General features: G+C 32.9%; 1 protein-coding gene across 4 annotated transcripts in view; it reads right to left on the bottom strand.

Moving 5' to 3' along the window:
• The window catches only part of CSMD3 (CUB and Sushi multiple domains 3), a 1,253,459-nt gene that overhangs the window by 596,978 nt on the left and 639,959 nt on the right, over positions 1-16,522 (bottom strand). For all 4 annotated transcript variants that reach the window (XM_040494274.1, XM_040494275.1, XM_040494273.1 and 1 more), the window contains one exon: positions 3,680-3,783. In XM_040494274.1, the coding sequence (XP_040350208.1) occupies positions 3,680-3,783 (104 nt within the window). The remainder of the gene's footprint in view (positions 1-3,679; positions 3,784-16,522) is intronic.

A 16,522-nucleotide genomic window follows, 5' to 3' on the forward strand; every position in this document is an offset into this window, starting at 1 on the left:
TCCATATCTGGTTAAACATTTTCCAAAGTGATGCGGCCTGTATTTATTAAATTAATCAGAACTTATAAAATGAATATAAGCTGAATTCATCTTTTTATAAAATACTTTCAAATATTATATTGCATAGTTTTCTGTTAGATGCAAGCATTTTCCATGTTTTTTTTACTATGTTTTTTGACTTTTAGCTACTGAATCTTTTAAAATAAATTTATTTAAGTAAGTAATTTTGGTGCCAAAAATTACTTACTAGCATATGGATCAAACTTAAAAATCAAAAAGGAGTTAAGAGATGAATAAACAGATTGCTAAATAAGATGTCTAGATGGAGACTAGTTTTCACTCTTAGAAGAGCAATATTTAAAATAAATTCTTGGTGCACTTGGCTTGATTAAGCATCAGATTCTTGATTTTGGCTCAAATCATAATCTCACAGTTCATGAGTTCAAGCTCTATATCAAGCCCCACATTGTCGGGCCCCACGTTAGATTGGGCCCCACATGGGGTTCCTTTCTGTAGCCTGCTTGGGATTTGCTCTCTGTCCCTTCCCCACCTTCTCTTTCTCTCTCTCTCAAAAATAAATAACATTTAAAAAATAAAATAAACCAGTTTCTTTAAATAAATTCTTAACAATTTACCATGCCACATTTGTAATGCTACTTTTAAATGTGAACAAGACAGCCTCTTTCCTGATCCCTTCCCCACGGAGGGTCGTCTTCTGACCTTTCCTTAACTATCACCCAGGGATGTGTCTGCCTGGTACCTGCATCCCCCCCCCATTTCTCCTTCCAGATCCTAGACCAGTTGCCAGCCCATGGTGTCATTAGAACAGAAATTGGAAGTAAGTCTTTCAAACTTCTAGAGTAATTTCAAAGAGTAATTTTGTGTGGTGAATTTTGCCATAGAAAATAATGGGATTGTACTTATATGTGTTTTTATTTCATTTTTCGAGAAATTTATTTTTCTTTCACTTTGCAGAAGTATCAGTTCAAGATGGATAAGAATAAAAACAAATCTTCTGTCTTACAGTTTGTTTGACAAGTACGTTCCACAACTCACTGTCACCTGGTACCCGGATTTCCCCACTACCTGTACTTGCATGGGCCTTTTTCCCAGGTATGCTATTCCCAGGGCCAGATTACAGGACCCATATGTGCATCCCTTGGCATAGTGGGCAGTGTTTTCAGGCAGGTGTGGGTAGTTTGAATGTTTAGGCTGAGGAGTCCACATGCATGGTGAAGGATGGAGCTGACGTTGGTAAGAGTCAGTGGCAGCTACTGGCTGGGGCTAGGACCGTATTTGCCCATGACTTCATGTCCCAGCAAGGAAAATCACACAATTCCAAAGTGTATTTATCAAGGTAGGAGGATGGAATATATTGTATTTAAGGCAAGTAGCTTGATTTATACCTTTTAATATTTAGACATTTGATATGTGAGTTTGCAATTGCATTCTTACTCTGGGCCCTGCAAATGCCCAAATGGGTGGTCCTAAAGTTGGGAAAGCTAATTTCCTTGAGAAATATGCTTCAGGTTCACTCAAATTTATATCAGCTTCTCTGGTAGATACAAATCCAGTAAGTTCTATTATTATAGAGTCTTAGAGTTCAAAGGAGCTTCTGATCTAATTCCAACTCTGACAGGAATGTGAGAAGAGGAAACAGTGTAACCTTTTCTTCTTTTTCCTACTAGCAGCAGAAGGAAACTTATCTTAGTCTGTAACATACAGCTAACTGCATTGGACTCTACTTGGATTATAAAGGCACTTCCCTTCCGCACATTTGTCCTCTACAGGGTTTTTTGTTGTCCAGCTAATTTTGGGATTGCCTTCTTCCAAAATCCAATTCTAAGCCTTTTTTTTCCCCCACTTAATTATCCCATGCTTCATACTTCATCTGATATTTGATTCATTCAATACAGGACTTTTAAAATTCATTTTAAAATATCTCCACCCCTGTCTTCCAATGTAAAAGGAAATAAGGACATCATGCACCCTTGACAAGGAGAATTTTGAAATGGACAGCAAAACCACTAACAGAAACTTAGGTTTTTTTTTTTTTTTTCTTTTTTGAGCCAATTGAGGTCAAATCAGAGTGGGTTCAAAATTCTCTAAAAAGTAGGTTTGCAGGAAATTAAGGAATTAAGGAGTGTGGCAGAGGCAGCAGTGGAGTGTATGAAGGTAGGAGAAGCATGTTTACATGGAGGGGTCAGGAAACAAAGGTGTAACCCTCTCCCCTTCCACCACCTAGAATAGGGTTCTGGATTTATTCAGAAGTTCTTTTGATTAAGGAGGAGTTAATGTGTATTTATTTAATGTTTATTTATTTCTGAGAGAGCCAGAGACAGAATGAGAGCAGGGGAAGGACAGACAGAGAGGGAGACACAGAACCTGAAGCAGGCTGCAGGCTCTGAGTTGTCAGCACAAAGCCTGACATGGAGCTCGAACTCACGAACTGCAAGATCATGACTTGAGACAAGTTGGTCGCTTAACTGACTGAGCCACCCAGGCGCCCCAAGAAGAGTTGTTTTTTTTTTAAGATAATGTATGACTATATTTAAAATAAGAGTTGTGTGTGTGTGTGTGTTTTTCCTCTCGGTATGTAAACATGTAAAGTTATTGCCCTATTTCTTTTGAGTTTTGTAAAAACATTAGATATATATCATTACAAAAAGATCTGCATCTGAATAATGTGTGTCTGTGCACGCGCGGGCGCATTCACACACGTTAGTCTCGCAGTCTTAGGGTTACTTAAACATTTTGCATTTTTTTTTCTTTCTCTCTCCTAGCTCTCCCTCATTGGGGACCAATTTAGATTTATTGATTGAACAGTCTAAAAGGTAATGCTCACAGAATGAAGCTTTAATTTTTATTCCCACTGGAGATGAAATACTCAGTGTGAACTTTGATTTGAAGGTGTAGGGAAATCCATTGGGTTGGTAAAGCCTGAACTGAAAATCAACAGTTATGAAAGGAATTCTGAGAGAAAGTGTACCCTAAGATTTAGAGGTTCACAGAAGAGAAAACATGCTCCCCCAGCTCCAACATTTTTCATGCCACTATCAGAGGTAGATTATTATAATGAAAAGCCTAAGGATTGGGCAATAAGTAAATTCCTAACGTTTCTTTTGTTTCAATATATGATCATTATTTTAGCCCAGATTAAGAACCATATTTGGTCTATTTTACCTATTTCAACTCTGAGAGTGGTTTATTGCTAACTACTTCAAGTGTTAAACCACTGTAAAACTCTAAACTTAAATCTCGATGGCTAGGTGTGTTTTTATGGCTAATAAGAACAGCACACATCAGTGTTCAGTACCAGTATCAGAGTCCTCTGGGATCCATTTTATACTTATTTTTTCAATCCATTTTTAAGTTCAGTAGTGGCAAGGATATTTTCCAAAATAAGGTCTAATCAACTACTTCTGCAATTTTACTATAAGCCTCCATTTCTTACAGGTCACTGTCTGGCAATGAATTCTAAAAAAAAAAAAAAAATTGGTTTCAATCAGGTACCTTAAACCTCACTCAAGAAGAACTAATAAAAATACTATACATAGGTTGATTATAATAACCAAGTTACTATGCTTCTTCTGTTGTTAGCAGTGGTAGGGACCAAAAAAGGGTAAAATTTAATAAGGACCTGATAGGCAAAGTCAACAATGAAATGTTGAGCACTTACACTTGGAGCACTGTCCTGGGGTCTCCAACTTCACCCCCATCACCAATTGTCAGGGTATCATAGCCAATCTCCAGATCGAATTCTTCAAAATTTATCTGTATAACCTAGAAATAAACAGAAACAAATCTTTCAAAAATGTTGCACTATTTAATAAAAACAGAAAGCAATGACAAAAGGACATTTAAAATGCATATTAGACTTACTATATGTATCCATAAAAAATTATTATCATGGAAGTTAATCATGTTAGACTCTTCCTAAAGTTCAGTCATTACAATTTCCATGATTTTTATTTGCTGTATTGTACCTTCTGTAATAATTTTTCAATGGAATGGCATGGCTTCTGTTTATAGAACATTCTTATTTGAAGCATGATTAATGCAAATCTACTTTGAGAAGGCTTTATAAAAAGTACATGTAGGTGGAGAGTGGTTTTCCATACATTTGCATATATTTTTATAAAGCTAACATGAAAAAACACAGAGTGTGCTATTTCCATTAAATAGTAAAGCTTAAAAAATGTTAGAGCTAAATTTGAATCTAGATCACCAGATTTAAAGGTATCAGATTTATTTTTGTGTATCCTTTGGTAACAGAATCCCTCAAATACATTACGACATTCTAACAAAACTGGGAGCAAATTATACCACAACAAGTAATTTAGTTATTACTTTTTACTAAAATATACTTATGCATTCATACATCATTTACACATCTATACAAAAATTCGTATTTAATAAAATTGCAATTCTTAAAACAGGAACCTAATATTAAATAATAACAATTAAGAATAAGTGCAGGAAGAAATAACATAAATACCGTCCTATATACAATCATGCCTTGAAGAAGAAATAATTAATAAAATATTATTCATTACCAGATTAAAAAAGATGAATGCCCAAGGTTACCAATTTTACTAAAGAATAAATAAAAAAGACATCTCTCTAATAATTTTCATAACTATTTGTTACTTTGGTATCCTAAAAGGAAATTCTAAAAAATGAGAGATTTTATATTGTTTTTTTAAACTTTATAACAAAAAAAGTTTTTTTGATTATGCCTATCTTGATTTTTTAAATGATTTTATATTAGCATTGACTAAAGCAATTGTTTTGTTCAAATCTAAATATAGAATATATAAAAACATTCAATTATACATTTTACATGGCTGTAGTTAAAAAAAATATGTTTCCCTGAGTGCTTCCTGCTGTCCACTGAGTTACATATGAATATTCTCAATTAATAATTGCCTGTCAAGAGAGATTTAGGTTGCTTTTCATTTTTTTTGCTATTATAAGCAGACATGGTTATGAACACTATTAAACAGTTTCTGGTTCAAAATCTCTCTCTAGGTTATATGCTTAGAAGTGTAATTTCTGGATAATAACAAAGCAAAAATTCAATTTCATAATACTGTACCATAAGGTTTTTCAAAATTATTTTACCAATTTAAATGCTCACAATTCATGTACATTAAAGTTACATTATTTCTATCAATCTAGAGAATTTAAAAGTGATCTTTTGTGTTTTATTCATTAGTAATTAAATTGTATACATTTTCATATATTTATCATTTATGTTTCCTTTTCTGTGACATGACTCTTTGTATTTTGGCTATTTTCACTTGAACTGCTTGTTATTGATTGTGGTAATTCCTTATGTCAGTGATTCCTAACATGTTTCCTTTATAGCACATGTAGAAAAGAACAATATTTAAGACACACTGAAGTGAGCATATGAGGATAAGAAGAAATTACTAATTTACTACAGTAGGAATTTTAATCTCTTATTTTATAAGTAGTATTTTTGCATTCCCCATGATCCAATGTCACAAAGATATTTTCTTCAAATCTTTATTTTGGGGAAACTAACTTCTATACAAAGTATGAAGTAGGTACATATGCAATAATAATAGAAAACCAGCACAGCATTACCTTCATTTTTTAACTCCAAAATGAAAAACAGTTGTCTTAATAATTTTAATTGAATAAATACACCTCTTTTCCCCAGTGATCTGCATGGCAGACTCTGACATATATCAAGAGTCTACATATGAGGATGTTGGTTTGGGAGCTCCAGATTCTATTCTTTCAGTCAGTTTGCATGTCCCGGAAGCAACATAAATTGGCTTAACTGTTTTTACTATAAAATAAGACTCTATCTTATGAGTCACATACTCCATTTTTCTATACACATTTTGAAAACATGTTTTGTTATTTTGTATGTAAAAAATATACAAAACATTTGTTGTTTGTATATAGAAATACTTTTCTTCACTGAGCTCATATTTAGGCAACTTGATAAGACTTTATTATTTTTCCCTGTTATTTATTACTTGTAAATTATTTTTTTTGTTTTGTATGTAACAAGCATGTCTTCTGTAAGCAACAATTTTGATTCTTGTTTATTCTTTGTTTCTTTTATCTGAACTGCCTTCAATCTCTGGTACAATGTCAGATAGAATAGGCTATAGTTAGTCTCATTAAAATGTACCTCATTTGAAAGGGCGCGCTTCTAATGTTTCACCATTAAGAATATTATTGAGGTAAATATACTTTGCGAAGGCAAGGAGGTTTTATTCTCTGATTTTACTTGCTAGTTGAGTATCAAAATTGTACTGATATCATCAAATAAAGTGACATGTACACTTTCATTTCTATTATGGAAGAGCTGCTCTAAGTTTGAAAATAATTGACTTTTAGAATGTTGAGTAGAACTATCCTATACACAAATCTAAGCCTCTTTGGGGGGAATAGTAGTTAAGCTTTTGCTGATGGCCTAATTATTTTTTGGTTTTAGAATTATTCAGGCTTTCAGGGTTTTTCTTTTTTTTTTTTTCACCTTGAGTCAATTTAACTAAGTTTAATTTTTCCCAGAAACATTTCAATACTGAGAAAATTTTCAAATTCACTTTCCTATGGTTATTTACTTTCTGTCTATGCTAAGCCTGTACTTTTGTCCTGTTCTATTTCTAATACTATTTAAATGTGTTTTCTCTATTTTTGTTGATTATTTTTTATTATGATAATATATATAAAAGAAAACTTGTGCTTTTAACCATTTTTTTAAGAGTACATTTTGGTGACATTATGTTCATAATGTTGTGCAACCATTACCGCCATCTGTTTCCAAAGGTTTTTCATCACACCAATTTTCAACCATTTTCCCTTTTCCCCAGCCCCTGGTAACGTCTAACATACTTTCTGTCCTACAAATTTGCCCATTAGAAGTATTTTTTGTAAGTAGCGTTACACAATATTTGTCTTTCTGTATCTGGTTTATTTCACTTAGCATAAGGTCTTTGACATTCATCCATATTGTAGCAAATTTGTTTCTTTCTTATGGCTGAATAATATTCCATCGTATGTAAATAGTTTTTCTTTTCTTTTCTTTTTTTTTTTTTTTTGACCATTACTTTGTTCACTGACACTTGGGATATGTCTGTCTTTTGCTTATTGTGAGCACTGATGCTATGAAGATTGGTACACGAGTAAATATTGAATCTTTGTTTTCAATTATTTGGGGTATATCCTTAGGAGTGGAATTCTGGGTCATATATTAATTCTATGTTTAGTTTTTTTGAGAAACCGCCAAACTGTTTCTCAGAGTCGCACATTTTAAATTCCCACCAGCACACACACAAGAGTTCCAATTTTTCCACATTCTCACTAATTTTTCTTTTGATTATAGTCATCCCAGTAGGTGTGAAGCAGCGTCTACTTGTGGCTTGGTTACATTTATCTAATAATTAATGATGTTCAACATCTTTTCATGTATTTATTGGCCATTTGTATATCTTCTTTGGGGAACTGGCTATTCAAGTTTTTTCCCATTTTAATTAGGTTGTTTTATTGTTGCTGAGTTGTAAAACCTCTTTATACGTTCTCACCATTAGTTTCTTAACAGTTATAATTTAAAAATCATTTCTCCCATTGTGTGCATGCCTTTTCACTTTTATGATAGTGTTCTTTGATGCCCAAAAGTTTTTAATGTAACAAAATACAATTTACCTTTTGTTGTTTTGTTGATTATGCTTTTAGCGTCAAATTTAAGGAAACATTGTCAGATCTATTTGGCAAATTTTCCTGTCTGTTTCCTTCTAGGAATTTTATAGTTTAAGTCTTTAAACAGAGGTCTTTGATCTATTTTGAGTTAATTTTCTATATAGTACAAGTAAAGATCCAATTTCATTATTTTATATGTGGCTATTCAATGTTTCCAGCACCATTTGTTGAAGCAATAATTCTTTCCTCATTGAATGGTCTTGGTACCTATGTCAAATTAATTGATCATAGATGTGAGGACTTATTTCTGAGTTCTTTAGCTTTTATTTATCTTGGAATATCTTGATTTCACCTTCAATCTTCGAGGACAGTTTTGACAGCTATAAAATTCCTGCTTGACCTCTCTGTTCTTTCACCCTGTGAATATGTCATCCTACTGCTTTCTGAATTACATGTCTTTTTCTTATTAAAAATCAGCTGTTAATATATTTAGTATTTCTTGCACATGATCAGTGACTTCTTTCCTAATGCTTTTAAGATTTTCTGTGTCTATACCTTTCAGCAATTTGATTATGATGTGTCCAGCTATGGAACTCTTGGAGTTTATCTTGGAGTTTGTTGAGCTTCTTGGTTGTGTTGATTTATGTATTTCTCAAATTTGGGGAAATTTTGACCATTATTTCTTGAAATATTCCTTGTGTACCTTTCTCTGTCTTCTCCTTTTAGGCCTTTTTAAATACATTTGTTGGCCCACTTGTTCATATCCTACAGGTTTCTTATGTCCTTTCATTTTGTTTTCATTCTTTTTTAATTATTTTCCTTTTATTCTTCAGACTTGGTAATTTCAATTGTCTTATCTTCAAGTTTACTAACTCTGTCTTCTACCTAATCAAATCTGCTATTGTACTTCTAGTCTTTTATTTCAGTTACTTTATTGTAAAGTCTCAATATTTCTATTTGAATTCTTTTTATAATGTATATCTCCTTATTGATATTCTCCTTTTATTCATATATCATTTTGTGGTTCCCTTTAATTCTTTGTCATTGCTCTTTGAGCAGAATTAATATAGTTATTATAAATCTTTGTTTACTAAGTTCAATGATGGAACTTCTTTAGGGACAGTTTCTGTCAATTTATTTTGTTCCTTTGAGTGGTCATACTTTCCTGCTTGTTTGTATGCTTTGTGATTATTCTGTTGTTGCTGAAAACTGGATATTTGAGTATTATAATGCAGTAATTTTGGAAATCAGATTCTCTCTCTTCTCCAGGGTTTGCTGTTCTTGATTGTTGAAAGCTTAACTTGTATTCATAAATATTTTGCCTGGAAGTTTTTAAATACAGGTGCCTTAAAAATAATGATTTTAGTATGTTTGGGCTGTTTTAATAAAATACCATATGCTGGATAGCTTATAAACAACAAATTTATTTATCACAGTTCTTGATGCTGGAAGTCTATGATCAAGATGCTGGCAGATTCAGTATCTGGTGAGACTAAGCTTCCTCATACATGGAAAAAAAAATTTTTTTTCTTCTGTAACCTGGTAAGACAGAAGGTCTTAGGAACGATGAGGTATCTTTTATTATAACAGCACCGATCCCTTCATGATGGCTCCATCCTGCAGACCTAAGCACTTCCCAAAGCCCCACCTCCTAATATCATCATATTGGGCATTAAAATTTCAACACATGAATTTTGATGGGACACAAATTTTCAGACCATAGCAACTCCTCCTCCGGTCTTTGAGGATGGGCTCAGTGCTGGAACATTCCTTTAGTACTTAGCCAGACCATTTACAGTTCTGCCTTAACCTTCACTTGCTGCTTAACACTGAGTTGATAGATCAGCCAGTGGTGAAAGCTTAGGGTCTTTTCTGAACATATGCCTTGTCCTGCACATGCACGTAACTTTCTAAATTCTGCCATATACTGGAGGGCTTTCAAATGCCCTCATTTCCCAAAAATACTTCTGTTTGTTATTTCTAGTGACTCATTCATAGTAGCTTGCTTCTTCTACGTATTTAGTTATATTTAATAGTAAAACCATATTTATTTGAGTTTAAGCTTTGAGAATCCTGAGGCCCTAAATTGGGTATAATTTTATTCATTTTATGCTAATTGGATCCAAGAGTTACTACCAGGCTGGTGCCATTTTTACATCCTCTGAGGGTTTTAACTAACTGCTAAATTTCAAGTTTAGGTTATTTACCTATTGATCCTATTGATCCAAGGAGACTAGTCCCCGGCCTTAGTCTTCTCATTCCAGAGATTTATTGCATTCTGCTCCAAAGAAAACCAAGCTTTCTTCCCATTTCATCTCCTATTTTTATTCCAGCTCATGTTCTTTTCATTATGCCATTATGTGTGTTTGTATTTTTATATGCATATTTATATGCATTTGTATGGTATCTATGTGGGGGGTGTGTGTATGTGTGTGTGTGTGTGTGTGTGTGTGTGTGTGTGTATATATATATACTTTCTTTTGTAAACCAGAAATGCACTGAAAAATGCATTCCTTGTTTTTTCAGTAGGAGGACCTCTCAGAGTACTTTATCTGTCATCCTATCAAAATAAGAAATCCCATGATCCACTTTACCCCAAACCATTTCACAACATATTTCAAATTAGGAAATGCCCCCTCTTTATGGCTTTAAAAGCCTAATTGGCTACTAGAGACAAATTAGGTATCTAATAAATGACTGATTGTTTGATTGCTAATTATATGCCAAACCCCTGATAGTCATTATTGTATAATCATGTGCTAAAGGATTTGGACACCCATTTAATGGCAGATTTTATTTTGCCTAAATTGTAACTGAGATTCATGGATGTATATATGTAACAATGAGAATCCTACTTCATTTTAAATTAAGTGATGAACTAATTACTAACTAGTCCATATACTTTCAGATAAGCACTTAACCACTGAGCTGTCACTTGAAATTTTAGACACTTGAAATTCCTGAAGAGTTTCAATGACACTCAATCACTGGGAAGCTGGAATAGTCTGACTGAATTTGTAAAACACATTCATTTTAATTCGATTCATGTAGACTTAGTTTAAATATTATAGGATAGTCCTTTAGAAGTAAAATCTATACATTAAAAAATAAAAACTAATTTTGCCTCAACTAGAGACATTAATATAAATAAAACATTATAGTAAAACTCAAAAATAATACATTGAAATATTTCCAAAAGAAAAAAAATAGAAGGTATAAAAATAATATGAAAACAACAACAACAACAACAGCAACAACAAAAAAAACCTCTGTTTACATCAGAATGTAATAAGTCCCATCAGAAGTCTGAAGTAATATATATATATATATATATTTTTTGGATTCTCCTTTACTATGGAGTTGACCAAACAGCCATTTTTTATGCCTTTATTTTTAATGAGGAAATGAAATGAAAAGTTAATAAAAAAATCAACAAATACTCATCAATGCAACATGAATGTATTCTGTACATGTTTAGTTGGTGGTAGGGCTGAAACATTTAGTAGGGAAATTAAAAGAATACCATGTATATTTGTGGAAAGAAATGTCATACATTTGCCTCTCTTATTTGTTCCTAATTATTTGTGGGTGGGAAGAGAAAGCTGCATTTAACTAATGGGACTGCTGAAAAAAAAAAGGTGTGATAGTAAAATATGCCCCTAAAACATAGAAATGATCATAATTGTCTTGATTTCTTTTAACCAAATAAATCACTCTCTTGACTTCCATTTGTAATGATTCCAAATGGCTTACAAAGTGCTGCCTATTGAGAGTTACGTTAAAAACATTTAAGCTACTTATGTAGTTGATTAAGAATAATCTCATGCATTTTAACATTGCTTTCCAAAAGTGAGAACTCTGTGAACAGCATTAAATATTAAACCCGTAGTAGATCCATTTCCTATAAGGCTTAATACATGGGTTTTCATAAGGTACTTTGACAGAAATGGTATATAACTTATGTCTCATAATTTTTATTCTCTGTATCATTCACAGAGCTTTAAAACCATAACTTCTTTTTTTTTTAATTTTTTTTTTCAACGTTTATTTATTTTTGGGACAGAGAGAGACAGAGCATGAACGGGGGAGGGGCAGAGAGAGAGGGAGACACAGAATCGGAAACAGGCTCCAGGCTCTGAGCCATCAGCCCAGAGCCTGACGCGGGGCTCGAACTCACGGACCGCGAGATCGTGACCTGGCTGAAGTCGGACGCTTAACCGACTGCGCCACCCAGTCGCCCCTAAAACCATAACTTCTATATTATTGCATCTCATGAAGTCATGTGGAATTCTCACTAAATTATAAACTTTATGTCTGTTACCTATGAAATTAAAAAAAAAAAAAGAGCAAATATTTATATGGTGGGAGTCACTAGGCTCAGTACCACATATGTATTGCTTTATTTTAATCCTAAAAGTTTATGTAGTATATATTTGCACATTAGTTTGGCCACTCAGCATCTAACTATCCACCTTGTATTTAAAGAATTAGAAATCATGGTAGGAAGCACAGCATAGTCCACAATAAAATTAGATATTATATTCTCTATCACTAATTGCATTTAGAGTACAGACATGAGATCTAAGCTTTCCCAGCTATTCTGGAGAGGGTGGCAAAAGCAATAGAAACATCCAGGTGTAGAGGCAATAGTGGTTACAATAAAGAATGACACTGAAGTCCTAGAGAAGCAACATCCAATAGAAAAAATCCTCCCAAAATTCACAAGCAGGTTGGCCTAATACCAGAACCATGTGCTTAAACATCACAGTATTTTTCATTTGCACAGTAAAAGTCTGCAATTTAGAAGAAACTGTCTGCCAAATACCTGATGTATAATAACACAATTTTTAAATATGTTCTTTGATGTCAGCCATATCCCTCATGTCTTAAATAGTGATGGCAAGAGGGGATAATTTCTGAAACCTAAGAGCTAACAAATATTATGTCAATTCCTTGGGAACAGAGTATAGGAAGCATAGATTGGTATCAGCTATTTTATCTTCCATGATAAAGTCTGCATTGTCTTTGCGTCAAAATAAATCTGAAACTTGATGAAATTTCTCAATATTTCTCTAGTTGCTGACCATTGTATAAAACATTTTATACCAATATAATCAGCATAGCATTCAAATGAATCTTCAATGATGTTTAAATTAAAAAAATTAATGATGCTTTGATATTAATACCAAGCTATACTCATTAGCGAGACAGGGCTATACAGCTAAGAGTACAGGCAATGCCTAGAGTTTAAATCTCATCTCTCTCACAGAATGCTATGTTATTTGGGGAAAGTCTCTGATATCTATAAAAGAGTGTTCATAATTCACTTCCTAAGTTTAAGTAAGCATTACTTTAAACAAGGTTTGTAAAAAACATACTGTGCTTGATACAGAATAGACCCTCATAGATGGCAGTTATTATTAGCTATGATAAGCTAATCATCATAAAATAGATGTTCACATCTGTTCATCATGGATCTTGAAAATGAAGTTCTTTTTTTTTGAAAATCCTACTACAATTCAAAGAGAAGAGTGCCTTCCCCAAACTCTATGCTACTAGAAATTTATCTTTCCTGGAAGTAGCTTTTTCTACATTATGTTTGTTTCAGAATTACAATGGCAATAATACTCTGATATTAATAAGTACTTTTGCTACCAGATGAGGAAATCCAGAATGCATAATATATGCATAAGTATAAAATATACAAAGTTTAAGTTTAAGGTATGCATGCAAAGTTACATAGTCACTTTGACATCTAATAAAAGCATTTCTTTTTTCATATACTTCTAGATCTTGGCAATCACAGTCCATTGGGGAGACAAGACACAAACAAGATAAATACCATACCCTATCTTATGTGCTTTGGGATATGGACACAGAGGATGACATGGGAGCAGAGAGGAGAACCATCCAATCCAACTGGAAAGAAAAGTGAAAAGAGTTCCTCAAAGAGGAAATCCCCAGGGAGTGCAAGGTAAAGAAAAGATGAGAATTGGGTAAGAACTTTCTAGGGGAGAGCAGAAAAATGTCACAATGGGAAAAAAAATACTCTTGTTTCTGTATTGCCAACTGTAAAACAAGAACCAATGAGAAGGAAGGCTAAAGATGGAGGTAGGGGTCCCATCATGTTGAGGACTTTGAACTTTTCTAAATGTGGAGCAGCAAATAATGAATTTTGAGTAGAGAGCTGACAGGGTGCTAATTGCTTTTCATTTGCTCTCTTTGGTAGCAGAAACAATCTGAATTTGAAGAAGAGCAGGGCAGAATTAGATCAAGACCCAAACTTTGGTATAAAAGTAGGTGTTGAGAATAGACTCAATCTGGATTTGTTCATCCCAAATAAAAATAATTATAGTAATTTTTCCCCTTTCCTCTATTTCTACATATGAAAACACTATTCAATGTGACGCCTGGCTGGCTTAGTCAGAAGAGCACGTGACACTTGATTTCAGGTCATGAGTTCGAGCCCCATGTTGGGTATAGAGACTCCTGAAAAAAGATAACAAACTTAAAGGAAAAAAAAAGTGCTATTCAAAAGCCCACACAAAAATCTGTTTCACAGGACTATTTAATCAAATTGTATTGGGTATAAAGTTTAATTTAAATAAAGCAGAATATGCAGAGCATTTGTTTGAAAAAATGTATTTTAGAATAATTCTAAAATTTGGCTGTTTTTGTAATATGTATTATATATGATAAGTATTATGTGGTATATGGGAAATTAATGTTCAATAACTATTTAGTATTCATTTGAATTTACTTATCATTGTAAAAAATAAATATACAAAGGTAAATATACTTGAAATTTGTGAACCAGATAAACATTGTAAGATATAAAAGTCTTAAATATGATACATGTGAAGCCAACATGTATTCATTTCAAAGTAATCTCATTTTAGAGGAAAGTATTAATCACTCATATTCTAGAAAGATTATACATTGTAGTATTATACTTGGATATTTCATTGCAGAAGATACATTCTAAGACTCTGGACTAGAGCATTCAAAAATGAGAAGTGCCAGCCTGGGGAATTCTTTAGTTTCCTCCACTTTGCTGCCAGCATCAGTTAATAGTTTCAGTTCTTACAAGGACTCATATTTTAGGGACAGGGGGTGGAGGGAGTCTGGAGACGCAGGAAGATATTGATGGAATGATAAAAGCTTCAGCTTTGTTTTATTTTTTTCTGTCTTTTGTATCTCTACACTGTTCTTCCCCTTTAGGGGTTTACTGGTATGTAATAATGACAGATTAAATATGGCACTACAAATGTTTCACCGAAGGGAAAAAGCTACATAAAAATGAAAAAATGCATCAGATATTAAATCTATAACACAACATACAAAACTGTTGGTTCTTTTCTGTCATTTATTTATGCTTAGCTACTGGAAGATATAAATTTCATAATGCATATAAATTATCAACTTCAACTTATAAATTTTGAAGAAAATACTTGCAAATAATGTTACTTGTTTTAGGAAGATATTCATCACAAATGTATGTTAGGTTGTACATACAGAAAATTTTTTGACAATAAATATAAATGAGGCTCATTAAAATGAATTTTGTAAGAAGGGCTATTTCTATCTCTCCATTTCTCTATCTGTATCTATTTTTACAGATGATATTTGACTTAAAGCTTTATTTAAAAATTATATTCGTTCAAAGTTATTAGATACACAAACATGCTAGTGAAAAATCAGATACGATATATATACATATATATATGTATATGTATATATGTATACATATGTGTGTATATATACATATATGTGTGTGTGTGTGTGTGTGTGTGTGTGTGTATATATATATATATATATATATATATATATATATAGTGAACTGCAGAGTGTGTTTTAATTCTTGACCTCAGTTTATTCTTATTATTTTTTCATATGACACCAAAGAGGAAGCATGCCTGATATTAGCTTCTCAATTCATAGCCTTTGTTGTGAACTTCTGTTTATTTCTTGTAGTCATTGATTAATGCAGTTTTACTAGTTAATATCTATGGAAAATCTTGCTTTCCTCCCAAATTATCTTCCCAAGTAAGCAATTTAGGTAGAAGCCCAAGAAGTTAGGGTAGAACAAGAATTATTTGACCCTGAATCCATTGCTTGCCACAGCTATCCAAGGAGAAAGATTCCTGGTCCACTAACGAACATCTTTGTGGGAAGTGGCTGGGATAAAAGTGAGGAGAGGTAGTTATATTATTCTTTCCTGTTTTGAGAACTGCACTTCAATTAATAAGCCTCTAATTTACATTGAAACACAAATCAGCTAATGTAAGTCTTCTACCTAAAACCTCTTAATTTATTTAATTCATTCTATAACTATCTATTTAGAACCCATTTTTTACCACATTCTATCCTTGTGCTGGGGATAGAGACAGACTTTCTTCCCTTCTTTGGAGAAATACACAACAGATAGGAAAGTATTAGATAATACGATGTCATATAAAATCTTCAAATACTCATAAATATTATGAAGTGCTGTAATGAAAAATAAAGCATGGAGACGGACGGTGATAGAGGTGGTCAGTGACAGGGGAGGAAAGAACATGACATTTGAGAGATATGTGAATGAAGTGAGAGAACAACTGGTTCAGTCATTCTCCTCATGATATTTTTGGATGGATCCCAGAATGCCCTGTGTGATCTGGGCTTTCTTCAGCTCTACAGTCTCTGTTTCTTCAATCATCCTCTTACCCGCGATGCCACACGACCTCTGCCATCTTTTTAATTCTAGGAGACGGCAGGGTCTTCATGGACCTTTGCAAGCAAATTTTATTATTTTATTTTATTTTATTTTATTTTATTTTATTTTATTTTATTTTATTTT

The sequence above is a fragment of the Herpailurus yagouaroundi genome, unplaced genomic scaffold (genome assembly GCF_014898765.1).
Source record: "Herpailurus yagouaroundi ecotype Mexico unplaced genomic scaffold, PumYag 186, whole genome shotgun sequence".
NCBI lineage: Eukaryota > Metazoa > Chordata > Mammalia > Carnivora > Felidae > Herpailurus > Herpailurus yagouaroundi.